At 33.7% G+C, this 20,777-nt stretch overlaps 1 protein-coding gene across 1 annotated transcript; it reads right to left on the bottom strand.

The window, feature by feature from the left end:
- Window positions 1-16,772: 16,772 nt before the first annotated feature.
- LOC113510778 (uncharacterized) lies at window positions 16,773-19,055 on the bottom strand. Its single transcript, XM_052902448.1, has one exon. The coding sequence runs from the start codon at window positions 19,053-19,055 to the stop codon at window positions 16,773-16,775; it is 2,283 nt and encodes a 760-aa protein (XP_052758408.1).
- Window positions 19,056-20,777: the final 1,722 nt, after the last annotated feature.

The following is a 20,777-nucleotide window of genomic DNA, read 5'->3' as shown; positions in this document are numbered from 1 at the left end:
TACCAAGTTCACTTTAAGTTGATCGTGTCTGGATACCTTTTTAATGTCCATTGCAGAAAAAAAACATAGGTGTCAAATTTATTTTTTTAACCATTTTTCCTTTAATTTTGAACGTGAACTATATCACCTTGATTTATTTCACCAATAAAAAAAATCGTGCAAAGAAGGGTTAAAAACCAGTCAAGTTCCAGGCAATTCACTGGAGTTATAAATAGTCTATTCCGTTCATTTAGTTATTGTGGCTGTTTCATTTGATATAAAAAAGTTAAATATTTGATTACACACTTCGGCTTCTGGAAGATATAATCCGATTAAGTTGTTCTTTTCCGATTAATTGTTATACTGGACCCCATTTGGAATACTCTGTAATAAACTATCAGGAACCTAATAAAAGAGATAGTGATTGCACAAAATGATGACATCGTTTTCACTACGAAGGGACGCAATTCCTTGCTAATATAGATGAGTGCTCATTCCGGACCTCGAAAGTACTCATTATAAAGCGCCTGAATACTTGACGAGGCAATGTAGAGGGCGCCACAAATTAAGCAGTGCACTCATTTGTGGACAATGGCAGGTGTAGCCCAGCCATCCTGGATCTGCATACTGGCTTAAGTAATTGGCCTGCGAATAGGGTTGTCACATAAAGAGTTATTTTTACTATTTTTTTGTCTCATTAATATAGTTTTTCAATTCGTCTATATTGTTTGTATACGGTACCTATTGTCGTATTAAATATTCAGGCGGTACTACGTAGGTACAAGTTAAAAGTATACACTAGGGATGGGTAATGTATAGAAATATGTATATATTTTAGTTTCTAATATGTTAAAAGTCTGTTATTCAAAAAAATTCTATTGGATAACAGATTTTTAACATATTCTAAAATAGATATCCGACTGATATGGGCGATATCGAAATGGGTGATGACGGTTTTTTCACCATTAATGTCTATAGGAACTCAATATATAGATATCGGATCGGTATCCATATTCCTCATGTCTAGTATACACACGAAGGGTTAAATAAATAAATTAAAATCGTTAGTATATACTATGATGGTATTGTAGTTTTATACCTGTTATATGTTATCTGTTGATAAAAAAAACTGGTCAGGTGCGAGTGGAATTCATACACCGGGGGTTCCGTATATATAAATATATAAATACTATAGTAATAATTGTGTTTAGAAACTAGATAGCATATTCATATTTATATTTGGAGGTTTTTTGATACTTTCTGAAAAACAGTCCTAGTTAGAAACATTATATTATTTTTCGTGTAATATTTACATATATCTTTATAACCTATAATTATTTCAAATATTTTGCTTCAGAAGAGATTTTATTTCTCATATTTTCGATTATAACTTAAATACTATACAGCAAAAAAAATAATAAATAAAAACAGTTTAAAAATGTATAAATGAAGAAATCTGATATAATTCTTCCATTGGACAAGTAGGTTAATTAAAAAAATAATTGAAAGTCTATTTTGGACTTTTTAGCAAAGAAAATAAAAATATTTTTTTTATGCGTATTATAAAATAATTAAACAATGTTTAGTTTACACATAAATTGAGGTACTCTTAAATCATCTAACTTTGTCTATGTTTGTGAAGTTTCTATACCGTGAAGTAAATGTGGCTTCATAAGAATTACCTGTTACCAATTCCAACTGCTGAGGACCAAATACGTATGTAACTTTTTGGACTAGTCCTTTAAATTTTTGTAATAGAAATTGCAAATAGTACTAGTGCCAACCCTACACAGTCCAGGGGTGCGTTTAGGTCGCCTTCAATGGGACTCCCATCACAATGAGTGGCGCCACCATTATTTACAAATGACTGTATAAATCTGCCGTAAACTATACGCTCTCATTCTAAAACAAATTGCAATTATAGCTATCCTTATCGCACAGTGTATCTTTCTTTTAAGGCAGAAAAGGACACGTGACGAGAAAATTAGCGATGCAACAATACAATTGTGATAACTGTCTTCATTTAAGCTTGTGAATTGTAAATAGCTAAGTGTTAACGTTTGAAGCATTGCTTGTTTTTGTGCGTATGATATGTTTTTTTTATGTAGTATATTAATAGTATTGGTGAATATTTACTGTATAAACGTAATTCGTGGGTACTCCTGTCCCACACATGAATTTGCCGCCAAGCAGCAATGCTTGCCTAGCTGTCTTGTCTTTAAGTTCAGAGCAGAAGTGAAGAATTGTGAATTTGGTATTAAATTTTAGTAGGCGTTGTCTAAATTAATATTATAAAGAGGTGATTTATTTTGAAATATTTATAATATATATATATATATTATAATAATAATATACTCAAAACTTAACTAATCTTAGAAATTATTTTACATTTAGAAAGCTAGATTATTAGCGAATATAATGGGTTATATTTCATTAAAAGAAATACCGTGCGAAGCTGGGGATAGTTGCTAGTAATTTATAATACATATGTTTTTATCAAATGAGGTTGCTTGCATAAGAATAAGGTAAAATCAATTATTTTAATATTATAATAATAATTAAACATGTATTACGACTTAAAACGTAACACAATTAACATAAGTTTTAGTTAAATAAAAAATTGTGGAATTTATTTATTTATTTATACTTTTGCACACATTAAAATATGTCTACAGGGCAGACTTAATGCCTGATGGCATTCTCTACCAGTCAACCATTACGCTAAACACACACACACACACACACACACACACACACACACACACACACACACACACACACACACACACAGAGAGAGAGAGAGAGAGAGAGAGAGAGAGAGAGAGAGAGAGAGAGTAAATGGCGGTGCAAAGATTTAAAAAAATGTAAGCATGTAGTACAATAAATCATATTAATAGAGACGAAGTACAAATTCCACCAAGTTCCAACAAATTAATGCTGGAGATTAACTGAACTAAGAATTTAATTGCAAAACTAAAGAAAATTAATAAACGACCAGTTGTTACAGGCAATCCACCAGCTGAGAGGGTAATTGTGGTGACAGCGGCGTATAACCCGGGAATTTCATTACCCGGGGGCAGGCTGGATTAGAATGCCAGACTATTGTCCATTGAGTTATAGCACTGTCCACTATGGACGTTGTTAAAGCTGCGGATAAATTGATCCAGTTGGGATTTTCTAGAAATGCCCAGGCGTTAGTGTAAGAGTGTAAGGTGAATTAGTTTAGTATTATCGATTTGGGATATTTATTGACATTGATGTCTTGATGATTTGCTGTGTGGTCCTAGCATAGAATAGGTCACAGAAATTCTTAAATAGTACCCAATTAAACAGTTGAACTGTTTAAACTGTGTACCCAATTAAACAATTAAACATTCCTTTGTTGTGGGTGTCGTCAAACGCGACTAAGGAAACTTAATGGTCGAGGGATGTGTAGCAGCGTCTCTCTTAAAACATCACGAAAGTTTATCTGCGGTTGCCAATCCGCTTGCCAAGCGTGGCAACAGCTGACTATACCCCCTTTTTGGGGAGGCCTATGTTCAGCAGTGGACAGTAGATCGTTGATGTGATGATGATGATTTATATTGATAATTATAATAAAAATGCGACATTTTAGCAAAGTCATAACTCAGTCAATTATAAAACAATCTGGAAAATTTTATCAAAATCGGTATAGTAGTTTAGTTTCAAAACAAAATAATAAATGTTTTTTTTTTACAGCTGCAGTTGCTTTTTTTTCTGGAATACAATTTTAAATTATATTAAATTTTGATCAGACATTAGTTAAAATGTCTTAACAAAACATTACATGTAACACGTCGTCGGCCGGTTCAAATTGGTCGCGATTGGACCGTCTAATTGTTTGAAATATGCGAGTGCTGTAAGGAATAGTTTTATGGGGCCCTGGCTTCTATATGCACAACGTTATATCATATACCAGTCCGTAATGTTGGTACTGTTGATAATAAGCAAAATATAGTTGGATGCCATAGCAAATAATTATGAGTAAAGCTTTCTTTTAATCATGGGTAATATCTGATTCGATATCTATATAATAGATTCTTCTGGACATTGGCGACGAAAAAAAGGTCAGGGAGACTTTGTACAAAAGTCGATTGCTTGGGTACTTCTGTTCCATTCGTGTTTCTACCGTGAAGCAGTTGTGTTTGCATGGCTGTGTTTCGGTTTGAAGGGTGGGATATGGCGTGAATTTACAGGGTACAGAGGAATAACATTTGAGTCCTCAGGAATGGCAACGCATGGGGGTACCATGGGCGAAACAGTATACTCTGTTATGTCCATGGTACTGCTAATGTCTATAGGCGACAGTTACCACTTTCTATCAGGTGGGCCGTCAGCTTCTTAGCCATTCTAAGTAGTATAAAAAAAATTAAATAGCGAAAAAGAAACTAGGGATGGGTAATATACAGTAGTATATAAGTATCTAAAATATACATTTAGACTACAAGAGACTACAGCATGGGGTTCTTCAAAAGGGGGGTAAAGAGGTTTTTTCAGGGTCGGCAACGCGCGCGTAATACCTCTGGTATTGTAATATATAGGTATATAATAATTCACGTACTTCGTGTAAGTCACGTACGATTTTTTTTTTATTTTCTTTCTTTAAATAAAATTATTTCGATTTATTACGATTATATGATTAAGTAACGATTATTTTATTATGTCATTTTAAAATATTAGTTCCTATTACATCAAACAAATGGTTTTTTTTTACAATATTACACGAAAATAGTCGATAGTTAAACTATCCACTGATGCACATATGCTTCCCCGATAAGGGGGGTTTTGCCAGTAGTTGCCAGTTGGTAGGCGGGTTGGCAACTGCAGTTAGACTTTTGGTAATATTTTAAGGGGGACGCTGCTATTAATCCTTCATCAATTAAGTTCCTTTAATTTCCTCCTACAATACCTACAGGAATGTTAAAACGTTTAAGTTTAATATTCCTTTCCTGTGGGTTTTAGGTACAATTTAATAATTTCTAAAACTATACGATATATATGAAAACTGACAATTTCAAAAGGATGAAGGCAAAATAATACTATGAAAGTCATTAATGACGTTTTTAATTATAAAATAATAAAAGAATTAGAATTTTTAAACAAGTTTATAAATAAATTAATAGTTTATTTTTATTTGGCTTAGAACGATTAAAAATTTGATCCCCAAACTGATGGAAAGTGGTAACTATCGCCATAGTAATCACAGAAAACACTGTGAAATCATACATAGTGCTCACGTGTTATCATTCTCGAGGACTATATTATGTGTCATTCGCACATTGTAATCGTAACCAGTAATTTACTACTATACCATATCAAACGGCACCCTTCAAACCGAAACACAGCCATCAAGTATATCTACTTGGTAGTAGAAATAAGTTCACTTATTCCAGGTATATGATTATATTTTTTTTTTATGCAACTTAGAATGGTAAACAAGCTGACGGTACACCTGAGTGGTAACTGTCGCCTATAGACATGAGCAGTACCATGGACATAATGTTTCGCCCATGATACACCCCATGCGTTGCCATTCCTGAGGACTCAAATATTATTCCTCTGTACTCTGTAAATTCACGCCATATCCCACCCTTCAAACCGAAACACAGCCATGTAAATACAACTGTTTCACGGCAAAAACACGAACAAACTACTTTTGTACAGTCTCTCTCTGGTATTTATTTAGGTAAATATATTTTATGTGGTGTATATTTAGCCGAAAGCAATTCGTGTTCTTTAAGTTGAAATCTGCCCACGTTGCTGTGTTCATCTTATCAGTACTAATTTGTTTATCAGTAGAAGTGAGTGGGGGGATGAGATTTATGACCACTCATGAGTGTACCGATTGTTTTTAGTACTTCTTTTGATGTTTATCTCTTTTGTTACTAATAACTGTAATGTTTATTGGTGTAATGTCTTTAAAACTTTGCTTTTAAAATTATATTTTCCGTCGCACACAGGCCACTAATGAGTCTTCACCATCTTCTAGTCTTAGTTGATTGTTAAGAAACGAAGATTTTTTTTTTATAGCAAGAAGGTGGCAAATGCGCATAAAGCCCGTCTGATGGTAAACGATTACTATAGCCTATGTACGCTTACAACACTAGAGGAGTCACGTGTGCGTTGCTGACTCTAAAGCAACCTTAATATATCCCTTTTGAAAAATCACATACTGTATGTAGTCTTTAAGGAGAACCTCGGCAGGGAGCTCATTTTCGCGGGAGAAAATTCCTTTGAAACCGCACTGTAAGATTTTTATTTTGTCAATTTTCATAATGCATCTTCATACTTACTAGTGAAGTTTTGCTAGACAACGTAATAGAAACCGCGTATGCCATTTATGGCGGTTATTCTGATATATAATTTAGTCATCATTTTTATATCACAAAAGTGACAAATGATTATACAACTCGTCTGATAATAAACAATTACTATAGCCTATGGATGCTTACATTAATAGAGGTATTACGTGCATGTTGCTGATGTTGAAGAATCTTTAATATGTATATACGTATATACGTAATCCACTAAAAAGTAATTAGCATGTGCTGAAATAAAAATTTGCATGCCTTTAGATAAGGCGAAATGTGTAGCTCAATAATATTTAAGACCATTATTATTACCACATTTCGAGCAAATAAATAAATTATTATTATTGTATATGTATTATTTCTCAGCTTATAGATGGTTTTGTAGAGACAAGGACGGGATTGTTACCAAGTCACTTGTTCTCATATTTTATTTTATTCAGTAGGAATGGTAGGAATTGGACTATTTAAAAATTTTCTAACTATGGAGCATGTATCTAATACTGTAGATTTCTGAAGTTCAATGAAGCATGTTTTATTAAGGTGCAGTTTATTTAATGAGTTGTGTAGAGATTTTGGGATAACGCCAGTAGGAGATAAGATAATCGGGATTATATCAACATTCTTTTAGTGCCACATATCTTTTATTTCTTCGGAAAGAGGGAAGTATTATTATTATTATTGAAAAACCATATGCTGTAGCATTATTAATAATTCAATCTACTTACTTTTTTATGTGGTAGTCATCGATGATGGCATATGTTATATGCATACAAACTGAAATAAAACATAAGTATTATACTGTTTAGATATTTATTAAAGGGATGATAGGCGAGGAAGAAGTTAGGCTAGTTGGGGTCTAACTAACTAACTTTTGTTAGGCCATCGTGATGAATTCATCGATATTGCTAGTAACTGGGAAGCTAGACTCTTTAACAAAAATACCCTCCACATACTAGATTTTTTTTAATGGATGGTAATAAAATGGTAAACCCGCCTGCGCTATCGGTATACACCGACGGGGCACCAGAAAGCTAGCCTTTCTTTGTAGGCATAGAGACGAAATTTTATGTTTCTGATATGTATTGAACATTGAAAGGTTGGAAAGGAAAAGATTATTAGCAATGGGCTAACAGCCCTTTTGCTAGCAATATACCCTCCCAGGTCGATCTCCACGCGGTGGCTTCTGGATACCATCGTGGTTAATTTCAGATGAATGTGTCACGATGTGCTCTGTCTGCACGATGAAGTGGTCTGTTTTCATCCTCACCCATCACTCTTCTGGTGCATTCTAGCAATGCACCAGAAGAGTGATAGGCGTATACCGATAGCGCACGTGGAATTACCATTCCATTTTCACCCAATAAAAAATACGTTAGCGGGGCACTAATGAGAAATGATAGACGAAGATGTAAGCGGGCCAGTAAGCCCGTCGTGATAAATTCCACAAGAATTAACCACGGTGGTTTAATCAGAGAGAACTGCGTGGAGGTCGACATAATAGGGCATACCACTATCAATAGGGCTGTTAGACCTCATTACTAATAATTCCTTTTTCCCTTGATTGATATGTTAGTCGGGACAGTGGTAAAGATTATCGATTTGTACCACACCTATATCTAAAGTAGGGAATTCTGCAAGTGACTCAAACACCTACGCAAGGGTGGGCCCACATGGGGTTGATTTATATACGGTGAGCGCAGGTGGGGTGGGGTCAAAGGTGACGCGACCAATGGCGCTGTTCGGAAGCGAATCCCGAGCGGAACTAACTTCCGTCGTTTTGTTTTTTAATTGTGAACTGGAACCGTGTGTTTTTGCCAGGTGTTAGGGCAACGTACACCCCTATATGTATTGCCATATACAATTATATATTGACACGGAAATATATGACAAATGTCCGTTTAAAATATCGGAAAAACATTAATTACTTATTTTATTTATTTATTCTACACAAATATTTTACAAACAGTTAAATGTGTTTACTATTTTATAAATGGTGCAATAAAGTGTACATAAATAAATAAATAAATATTACATTGTTATATTTTATTTTGAATAAAGATGTACACAAGTGAGCTTAACTCTGTAAGAGTTTTCTTTCAGTTAACCCTGAGTGGAAAGGAGACGATCGACCGGTTGGCCACCTCTGATCTATAGCTAGACTGACAATATCTGAAATTTTTGTTTTGGTTTCTTATGCTATTATTAAGACACCTCATATGAATTTTTCTTAAACATCTCACAATTACAAAGTTTGTCTATTTACAATTAAATGAGATAGAAAACTAAAATTCTTTTTCATCCATTAAAAAACTTGTTTTTTTTTTTACAACATAGGGGGCAAACGAGCATTCGGCTCATCTGGTGGTAAGTGGCTACCGCAGCCCATGATCACCCACAACACCAAAGGCATTGCAGGTGTGCTGCCGGCCTTTTAAAAAGGAATATGCTCTTTTCTTGAAGGTTATGTTGTCGTATCGGTTCGAAAATACTGCTGCTGGAAGTTGATTCCAAAGAGTGGTTGTGCGTGGAAGAAAGTGCCTTGAAAAACGCACATTAGAGGACCGCCACTCGTCCAGATGGTTGGGATGTTGTAATCAAAACTCTTAACCAGTCAAAAGTACTATTGACTAGCAAAGCCAGTCAAAAGTACTTTTGACTGAACAGGTTGGTCAAAAGTAGTTTTGACTAAAAATTATTGGTTATTAGTACTTTTGACTGCAAATTTGCGGTTAAAAGTACTTTTGACTGACGCTCTTCGTTACAAGTAGTTTTAATTGTAACAAAGCATCAGTCAGAAGCACTTTTGATTCGTTAGATGTGAATAAAAAAGATATTTATTAAATGTGAAATCGTTTATTACAAAAAAATTGGTATTATAATCAATACTAAGAAAACATACACTTAAATTAGGTTAGGTTAGGACTTTTTAAGAGTTTTGACTGATACAACCAGTCAAAACCACTTTTGACTTAGTCAAATGTACTTTTAACCAGTTCCATTGGGCAAAAGTACTTTTAACTGATTTTGCTAGTCAATAGTACTTTTGACTGGTTAATAGTTTTAACTGCAACATTATTATAATTTAGAACAAATTATGCAGCTTTGTTACCTACCTGTTATTGATCTGCAATGCCCATAAGAAATGGCATGTTTTCTGTATAGCTAACACCATTTAATAGTATTGCTGAGAGCTCAAAGTCACACAAGTGGCTTGCAGGAAATACAAATTAAGAAAGCTGCCTTAGACGCGTTATATTTATATTACAAGGCGGGTAACATCGCCGGATGTGTCTCGTTACCTCGTTTTATCATGTAATTGAACAAATTTTTGTTTACCCAGCATTTTAATCTGTAACTTATTTCTAGATAGGTTGATATTTACTATTTTAATGACTTTAAGAAAAAAATGATTTTTTTCCATGTGTACGTTACGCGATATTTTTATTAATGACTCAATTGATTTTATTCATTCTTTATTAAAAGAGTTCATTTTCTTCATTGTCCCGTAATTATTGATTTTTTTCAAAAATAATTAATCATATTAATATTATTAATGTCAAAATGTAGATGTTTGTATTTCAAATACTTTTAAACAGCTTAATGGATTAATATAATATTCATAGATAAGTTCATTAATGACACAGATAAACCAATTTTTTTTACTAACGCAGAAGGTACTTTACATGCAAATTAATGAGGGTAAAGCAGCGGCAAGTAAATAGTTATAAATAATGTAAAATCATCAACTGTAGATACATCTTTTATTTAAGTTAACAATAATACAATTCACTTTTTTTTATAATTTATTATTATTACGTTGACAGTTTATACGTGCACTAAAAAAATAGGTACATAAACAGAAGCTGCAAAAACGCGGGAAATAGAATAATGTTGCCATACACAAAAATACAAACACGACAATTACCTTTTTTTAGCACTTTATTTTTTTAACCTTTGTTTTTATTTTGAACGATTTGTTTTTATTATATGTGTTCATAAAGTCTTAAGTTACTAACCAAGTGGTTTTTAAACCGACATCAAAAAGAAGGAGGTTTTCAATTCGGTTGTATTTTTTATGTTTGTAATCTTGTAACTCCGTCAGTTGTAAATCGATTTATATGGATTCTTTTATATGAATATACTTACAGATTGGTTCCATAGCCATCGATTTAGTAGTTAAGTTTTTAAATATTAACTTCCAAAGGAAAAAATTGACTTCGACATTTGAAATTGTTTTTTTTTTTGTGGAATAGAATCGTGATATTGTTTTTAATTAAAAATTAGTTCCTTCTACTGTACTAGTTATGTACCTAGAACAATTTGTCATCAAATGTTTCAGTAATACGCGCCCGAAGCTGGGTGCGCAATAACAAAATCCAGTCATTCCACCACCTCAACCCCACATTGTTTTCCAGGAAATTGGACTCCGTGATTAATTTGTTTAAGTCCCCTAACGTGTAATTTGTCATCGCCAAATTAAACAAGAGCCGCCATCTTCGTATAGTTCCATAGAATTAGTGAGAGCTCTCGTCAGTAGACGGTTCAAGTTATAATGGTCGTACGTACCTAAAATTCCGGCGTTATTTAGTTAGTTGACATCGAGAGCTCAATGAATTGAATGGCAACATAAGATGTTTGCGAAGCGGTGATTATATTGTGTATTTTGTGCTTGTTTGCTCGTTTTATCATCTACTATTAGACAGAGGCAGAGAATTAAAAAAAATATAAGGAAACATACAAAATTAGTAATAACTGGCTGACATAAAAAAAAAATGCGTATCTTTTAAATTTATAACTACATATTTCTGTTTTAGGAGAACACCTTTATTAAAGTTTATATATTATCTTACCAGGATCTATTCGTAAATATGTGGTATTCTCTTAAGTTGTGATAATTTAAGATTGTATGTAATGTAAAAAAACAGACCTCCATTGTGGCAAATCCAACTGGATTTGCCACAATGCCACAAATATTTTAAAACAAAATAACTATTTTGTTTTAAAAACTAAACTATTAAATCAATTTGGATAAAATTTCTATAGAACCAATCTGTAAATATATCCTTTTAAATAAAAAAAGACAAAGAATTTTCCCACTCGATTTATAACTGACGGAGTTTTGAGATACCAAACATAAAAATTCACGAATTAAAAACCTCTCTGTTTTTGAAGTCGGTTGAAAATACAGATCATGTAAAAACGATGCAAGGCTTTTTATTTTTTGATTTGATTCTACGCAGAAGGAGATTCAGCTTGTAAAAATAACGGGCAAATGAATCAATCGATAGATACGGTCTCGTTAACGTATTCATGTAATTTAAGATTTGGTTTCACAAGAAAACATTGACTTGAATCGTGATAAAACTAGTTATTTTGAATTAAAAACTACTATACTGAACCGATTTTGTTAAAATTACTATGGGACCAATATAAAAATTTATCGATTTAGATATAAAAAGGATTTTCCAAATCTGTTTACAGAGCTGACACGGAGGCTTTTTTGAAGTCAGTTTACAAATAAAAGAACGCTGAACGTTGCTATTCTTTTCTACTTCATGCAGGTGTAAGCGATAACGTGTCTAACGATTCGCTAATCATTTGTCTAGAAGGGATATATTATACTAGGAGAGATAAATTAAAAAAGTTCTTTTTTTTTGTACTTTACGGCGTATTCCAAAAGATCGATTCCGTTTTTAAGTACAAAATCTTAGCTCCACTTATCTTAAGGAAACTCAACGTTGCCATTTTTCACTCGACATCTGGCGTGGAAAGCGAATATCGTCCCGGTATCTCGACGCCGCGTCCCGGGGGAGCTCGTTACACTCCTTTAATTACGAACAAACCTATCTGCCTCGATTAGAAACGTGGATTTGCTTGGCCACACTCACCACCTTGTCGTCTTAAGTATTATGCTCTTGTCTTATTTCACCAACGGTACTGGGATCGTTGTGGAGATAAGGGGTTGGTAACGGGTATCGTCGGGCAATCTTGGGTTCGCAAACAGGGGAGTGATATTGTTTAAATTATGGGTCCACGAGTCGGCGGCGGAGTCGGGGCGTCTCGGCAATTCGTGGTTTGTCAACGGGTTAATTTAAAGAGGTTTACTGTGCAGATAAGAGTGAGTTCATAAGTTTTTTTGTTTTCATAAGTTTTGATACGAATTTTAAAGGATTTAATATATTTATAGGTTACAAGCTTTTACTCGTGACTTCAACAGCGTGATGAAGATATGTTTATGGACCGGGATAAAAAGTAGCCTATACTATAATACGTGTTATATACCGAATTTATTAGTGATTAGTTAAGACTTTAAAGCGTTATGAGGTAACAGACAAACTTTTCTTCATATATGTAATATTAGTAAAAAAGTAAGGTCATGCTTCTTCACGCTTCGCGACTATAGGCCTACTTAATTGGAGCTTGCCCACTTTAGAATCATTTGGTGTCTTTACAAAGACATGTCTTAGAGTACATTTATTACTATTACTGTTACATATCAGGCTTTAACTGCCAAATGTTGAACATAGGCCTTCACCATAAAAGGTGTTTGGCCAGTAGTTGCTACGTTTGACAGGCGAGTTGGCAACTGCAGTTAGGCTTTGGCGATGTCTTCTGAAGAAATGTTTTGTAAGATAAAGAATGAAGAAGTGTTAATTTTTTACTTTGAATGGCAAAAAGTATGAGGAACTACCTGATGGAAAGTGGTAACTGTCGACTATAAACCAATATAATATACTCAGATAAATACATACAAACATATCATATCACATCATTCTTTAACTGTCCACTGCTGAACATAAGCCTCTCCCTTAGGGAGTTTAGCCAGTAGTCGCCATGCTTGGCAGGTGGATTAACAACCGCAGTCAGACTTTCGAGATGTTTTTAGAGGGACGCTGTCGCCCATCCCTCACCCTCCCTTAGTCGGTTCTTACGACATCTACGGGATAGGAAGGGGTGGCCTATTCTATGCCGGGACTATACGGCCAAGACATATACATGAACGCAAATGTTCAATCTAATCGAACCAGCTACCGTCGAAATGTGAGGCAGTGCTAAACCGCTACACCGTTACACCACAGAGGCCGTCAAACCTTTGATTATCTACATCTAAGCATATGCCCCAATAACGGTAGATGTACAGAGCTTTATCGCTGGGATTTTGTTCGGGTTCGGACACAGTAATCCGGGGTCCTTTAGACCCGGTAATAAATCAGCGCACTCCCCGATTCCCCCGGTTATGTTTATTTAATTTGTACCCGCTAATCTCTATAGCTGGTGCTATTTGTTGAAGTAATCGTATTATTTATCTCTCTGTATATTATTATCCTATATATTTTCAAAATTTTATTCTTTATTTTTTACACGTAGTCAGCGAGTTGTTTTATATTTTAGCGTTTTAGTATTGTTTTAATAGTTGTCATTGTTAACTCTAATAAAATTGCATATCATTCATGTCGTGTTAACACATTTTAGGGTATCAATCTTGTTCAATATCTTGTATATATATAATTAACTATGTACATTTTTTATAATTATCGGTTGTGTTTTCCAAATAAAATAAAATAAAGTTGCATATGTAGGACTGGCTGAAAACCAGCGCTGTGCAGCTGTACACATTGCAATGCGACACTCATCAGCTGAGCCAGCTCCTTTTGCCTAATACGAGATACTTCTTATATATGTATTTTCTCTTATAATTGTGTTTTTCTGGCAATAAATATTTTCTATTCTATTCTATATTCGAAATTTAAATACAATTAATAATTACGAAATCTACCTATTATTTATGGGAAAGCAATAATTTATTTATTTACTTTTTATTGCACTGCTTAAAGAATAATGTAAATCGAAAAAAGAGATTGCTAGGATTGGTTAAACCGGTCTGGCGTTATAGTGTTTTTTTATACAACTTAGAATGGCAAACGAGCTGACGGTCCACCTGATGGAAAGTGGTAACCGTCGCTTATAGACATGAGCAGTACAGAGTAACAAAAAAATTCATTTTTACATTTATAATATATAAGTAAGGATTCGCAGGTTTCAGGTAAATAGGAAGATGAAGGCAGGTCATTGTTTCCAGGTGGGGTCTCATGGAAGTCAACTAACGGGGTATATGGCGAACAAAGCGTTACAAACAATCTCCTCTTCTGTATGCAAGAAGTGAATGATGCGACAGATATGTAAGGATTCTTGGCATTGAATTATCTTTCTCGCAAGATACCTAGTGTGAAGATAGATAATTTAATAACCTACAAATGCTTATGGATTAGGATTCCACCTAAACTAGCTTAGCGGTTCACTGGACCTTATAAATCTCTTACAATCAATTAAGGCAAACTTTTGTTCAAGAGTAATCGAGTAGGGTGTCCAACCCGCAATAAATAGTGGGCCACCAATCGCCAGTGTTGTGGGATTACAACCAATTGGAGCTTGTAATCCTCGATTGACACCGGATTAGGGGACAATCTAGCCGTTCTAATTTACGGACACTAAAGTTGGTCAATTCGGGTAATTTTGGACATCTGGTATGTATTGAACATTGTAAATGACTTCCTCACGACTGACATATTGATAAGTTTCGGGATAAAGGATAAAAGGATGTATCCAGAAAAGTGTAGTTTATTTTAAGCGTTTTCCAAAATGGAAGTTATCAAGTAGAATTCATTTCTCTTGTGGATGTCACGCGATATCTTTGGTAAATGTGAACAGATCTGTATTCAAAGGGTTTAGATTTAGAATGGTCTTGATTATTCATTTATTTAGTTGAAAATACTAAACTGTAGATAGAATATTACTTGTGAAAATATGATTATATATTATATGAATAGATAGAATAGTACTATGTGAAATAATAAAAAATGGGTATTTAGATAAAAATGTGTCTTTAGTAATTGAAACATAAATACACCTGAATAATAATTTTAAATAAATAAAAACAGCCGCTTCAATTGTCACAAAATGGAACAATATAGGATAAAATCTTGTTGATCTATTTATGTTTGCGACTGAAGGACTGTTATTCATGGCCATGAATAATTGTGTCGGTTAATTCAATAAAAGAACATCAAAATCGGCTCAGAATAACGACGTAATGGTGTAACAAGACAAATAATTAAAAATCTTCTTTTTGGATGTCGTTTAAAAGAACTCAGCGCTTATTACTCATGTCAGATACAATAACGAATACAAATTGCACTATCATTTTGTATTGACGCCACCTGTTGTATTCCACCTACGTCTAAACATAAATAAAACAGGACCGGCGGTCCACTCAATTTGCTAAGTGGCAATGGACCGCTGTAATGACAGATTAGTGTTTGTGCCTCCGCCACCTGAGCTGGTCGGTTGAAATATGCAATAACTCAAGCGGCCCACCCGGGCATAATTCACCCGGATCGTGGCCAATAAATTCGTCAGCGTGATTAGTACAACGGAGGGGACGAGTGTAGAATACATTGTTTGGTGTCTAAATATTATTGGTTGAAATATGTACGTGTATAGAAAAGTTATTAATATATAAAATTCACATTCCAATTATTATTGAGTGAAGGAAAAAATTTCGGATGGATTTCGAACCCCGGTATAGAATCGATTGTGCATCTATTCTATACTACCATATATCTATATTCTTCGAACACTCAGGTTATGGAATGAGCTCCCTGATGAGGTTTTCTTAAGAGATTACAGCATGGGGTTCTTCAAAAGGGGTACTCCCCTTTTGAAGAACCCCATGCTAGAGTTTTTTTCAGGGTCGGCAACGTAATACCTCTGGTATTGCAGGTGTTCATAGGTGACGGTAACCACTTACCATCAGGTGGGCCGTATGTTTGTTTGCCACCTCAGTGGTATAAAAAATACTATATTGTGGCAAGGCCAGTGCTCTTATTAGGTATGCTATTTTTTTATCTTTAGCCAGATGCAATTATTAATATTTACTCAATAGCCTTTTTTTCTAAATTATCTTTCTTATTACACACTTATTCACACACTTGTATCGGTTTTCACTATATTTTGCCATGTAACCACTACACGAACGACAAAGAAAAAGTTTTTTTTTTTTATCTTAGAGAGGCAAACGAGCAGACGGTCCATCTAATGGAAAGCCTGTGCGCCCTTGTCTACGTCTGAATTTGTTTAACTCTTATTGCTACTTTGGTATAGTATATATATATTTGGTATTGAATTTTATATTTGTATACTGCTATATGGTCTATATACATACGTTGTAGAATAAAGATGACACCTGCGGTTCGGTTGAAAACTCTCAAAAAATTGCCCAAAATTTTCCACGTCCGTTCAATTTTGTCGTTTTAAAATAACACGAGAAAAAAGAGTTTCAAACTTGTAAGAGTGTAAGATGGGTAAATTATATAAAAGCTTACAATAACATTCAGTAGTAACTATATAAAATACGTATATTAATATCGATATAAAATAAATTAATATAGTACCTAACTAAAACTACAATGTTTCGTTTAATCTGTTATGTGATGAAGTTTTAGTACATGTAACAACATTATCATCTACAGGGCGCTTTTTTAATTGTGGTATCATACTTCTTTGTTTTGTAGATGCCGTAGACTTCTCCTGTAATATCTTATAACTTAATCGAACTACGTTATCGTTAACAGTCTTTTTAGGAATCCTGCTTGCTTTGGTATTTTTCGACAGGCACGCTCCACCTATACCTACACTCATTTCTGTATGAGGTCTATCTATTTTTATTTCTAAAAAAGGGTTGCCAGAACTTAATTTTAATCCTTGGAGTTTATTAGAATGTCTACTCTTTTTAGGTAAATTAGGTTTTGTGCATTTCTCAATTTTAGTGCTTGTTTCTTTTTCATTACGAATTGGCATTGTTTCTAACGATATATTTACATGTGATATCTGTTTTCCTTGACTTTGTGTTTCATTAACATTATTTTTACATTTCTTTTCATTTATATAAGATAAGCATGGTTGTTTAGTTAAATCTTTATCTTGTTTTTCCTGAATTTGGTTACATTCTGCAAAGCTTTTTACTTGGTGGCATTCAATAGGCAGTGCATTTGATTGAGGAATACACAATAGAGTTTGCTTTGATGTTTTCATATTTTTGACTAGTGTGAAAGTTTTACGAGGTTCAAGTTCTTGTACTGTGATTAAACTGTCATTTGTTATACTATTATCAGGTGTACAGTTACAGTCACATAATATCTCATCTGCCGATTTGTAGCGACTTGATTGGTTTGATTTTGACTGGTCGAGTTTAGTGTAATTTGATTTAGAGCCACTTATTTTCGGAAAATTTAATTGAGACTGATCAGAAGACTGAATTATGTTTTGACGTGTAAATATACTTTTTAGTGACGACTTTGTGGTACCTACTTTGGTTTCCTTAACTACAGTTACGATATCAGCGGAGCAAATCTTTGAAGAAACACGTGGACAAGTTATTGTACCGACTGAATATTTCGATAGAGTACTTTCAGGAAATAGGTTTTTATCTTGTATGGGTCGCAGATGAGATTTTTGCTCAATCTTAAATCCTTTACAGTCCGGATACGTATCGCTTGTATAATGACGAATTGTATCCTGTCTGGGTTTTCGATTGTGGTAAACATTTCCTTTGTTAGTATCATTTAATTTACTATAGCATGTATCACTAAATATCTCTTTTTTATTATCATGTGAATCAAGAAACAGAAAAACATTGCTTAAAGAGCTTTTCTTCTTTTTCTTAGAACATATTGTTAGATACAATAGAGCTGGTATAAACCATGCAATTTCAAGAAATAATATTATAATAACAATAATAATTTTCTTTGAGGTGAAATTGATTGGTATATAAGACAGAAAGGGCTTGTTATCTGATTTGATTGTTTCACATAAATTTTGTGAGTTGTTCATTAATGTTAATACACTGTTTAAAGCAAGATAGAGTTCGTCATCATTTAGATGTGGTACGACATCTTCAGAGAGCCACGATTGCAGTCTATGTTCAAAATCGTATTCATCTGCTGTATCAATTTCACGTAGACAACGTCTTGCCAAGTCGTAATATTGAAATAAAACATTTGAAGAATCTGGAGATTGGAGAGATATTAAAGACTGGTTTTTAAAAGGAACAAACATGGTTTGCGTATTTTTGTCCCAATTAATATAAGGAATAGGCACTCTCAGACCTGATTTTGTTTTCTCTAAGTATGCAATTTTTTGGCATGCATCATTTACATTTCGTGTTTTGGAATGATATTGGGGTATTACAATATCAATAGAACTCAGTATGTTGCAATCAGGATTATTCCATCCTTTACCATCAGTCTCCATATATGATTTGATTTGATCGTAAAAATGGAAGAGTTTAAGAGCATTATTCTGGGATATTATGCCCGCGTAATAACCATATTTGGTGATGGGTAAAATCCATGCTTTTAAATACCCTCCAAAGGCGTCTGAAAGTGCTGTAGTCATAATGCTATCTGATATTGGATCAACGGCTTCTCTCTTAACAGTTGTGTAGGCCTCCTTAATGTAATTTAATAGCGTATTTATATAGTTATCGATAGAAGTATTAATATTAGGTGGTGGTAGTAATTTTTGGAAATATCGCCTTGCTCGAAGTAAACTTACCTCTGTTTTGCTCCATTGGGATCTTTTTGTGTCTAAAGGAGAAAACAATACGGTTCCAACATGTAATGAAGAATCTTTTTGGCAAGTTATACTTTTAAGCATCATCACTAGTAGAAGAACATACGCTTTCATGTTAGGATAAGAATGTAAAGCGATTACAAAATAAATGTATACAAAATACACACGACACAAAATACCATTTGACATTTTTTGTACTGACAATTAGGTCTATTATCTAAATGTCGATATTTTTATAAGCAATAGAAAAAAGTTTAGTACTGATATCACTTTTGTACAGTTTCACCGAGTAATGTATAATTTACATGTGCGTAATATTTATTATAGTAATTAGGTACTTATCTGTATTTATTGTATTTTTTTTACAATCATGTTTCAATGGCTGAACCGATTTGAATGTGGTATACATCTAGGTTAAACATAAGTTACATATAGAATACTTTAAATACTGATTCGCCTGAGTAATGCCGTGGGAACAGTTAGTATAATTGTATAGAATAAAAGTAAAAATCAATATACTTTGCTTTTTTTTATGTTCACTGTATTGACGTAGTTAAAAACTAAATTTAATTAAAAAATGTTACCAGTCAGTCATCAAAGCATCGCCTTTGGTCCTTTTGAAGGTATATTCTCCTGTGTCACTGATTGTATAATGCATAGTGTATTAGCTTAGACAAATCCGTACGTTTTGAAACACATGGTCACCCCATATTAATAGAAGGTTACAGACACAACCGCGGCGTTAAATTGTTTAATTAAAACGAGCAGCTCCAAATTAAGGGATTACGCCCTTCGTATCTCACGTGCGTAACATATTACACGTAACATTTGTGAAATGTACTTGTAATAATTCTAAAGTAGCAGGTGAGACAGGTTTTAAGGATGTTATTTGTAACGTCAAGTGTACCATTCAATTCTATTTTGGAGTGTTTCATCTATTTTGTCTCTTTCTAATTATATTTTTTAATTGATGGATAGGGAATGATTGTTAACAATATACCTTGTTAGGTAAATTTCCACGTCGTCTCCTCTAGATTAGTATCAATCGTAGTTAATGCTTGATGAATTAACACGATGGGCCAACGGACCTGCTTTTGCCCTCACCTATCATCTCTTATTGGTGCGTCAGCGTATACCAATAGCGCAAACGGAGCTACCATTCCTTTATCATCCATTAAAAAGATCATTATGAACTTTACAGAACGGAGACCAGACAACGCTATTGTACTCTAAAATACTTCTGACAAGTGCAAAGTACAACAATTTAAAACTCTGATAATTCTTAAATTCCTTAGTACATCGAGTGATAAAACCTAATAATGTGTTGCTCCTGTTAACTACAGCATGTCTATTATCGTGTTACCCATATCGTATCAATTATTAACACGACTATGTATTTTTCTATTAATTAAACAATTGTAACATCAAGTCGTTAAGGGTAGGACACACTGAAGACGGCGTGGCGTGACTACGCGACGATTTGTCATGCTCGCGTGTCACCAGGGCCCTGTTAATTGGCGTAGTTGTTACAATGACAAATTACTCGGCTACTAAATACCACAATGCTCTGTACAAATTAACGGACGCACTAAATGTCACCTTAGTTTTAATAAAGCTACGATTTCAATTATTCCATTGTTATTTTTTTAATTGGTTGAATGAAATACCAATTTGAAATGACTTAATATGATCACAGAATGTAAAAGGTATAATGGAAAGGATTCTGTTAAGCTTTTATTTATGTTACTTTTAAAAATAGAATTTATTTGTTTTCTTTTTCTGTCAATTAACATTTTGTTATTAGAGAACGTCATTTTTTTAATATTATTATTATTG

This window comes from Galleria mellonella, unplaced genomic scaffold (genome assembly GCF_026898425.1).
Source record: "Galleria mellonella isolate WM207_F2 unplaced genomic scaffold, CSIRO_AGI_GalMel_v1 utg905, whole genome shotgun sequence".
NCBI classification, from domain to species: Eukaryota; Metazoa; Arthropoda; class Insecta; order Lepidoptera; family Pyralidae; genus Galleria; species Galleria mellonella.
The sequence above is the reverse complement of the archived record's forward strand: the minus strand, read 5'-3'. Positions and strand labels throughout refer to the sequence as shown.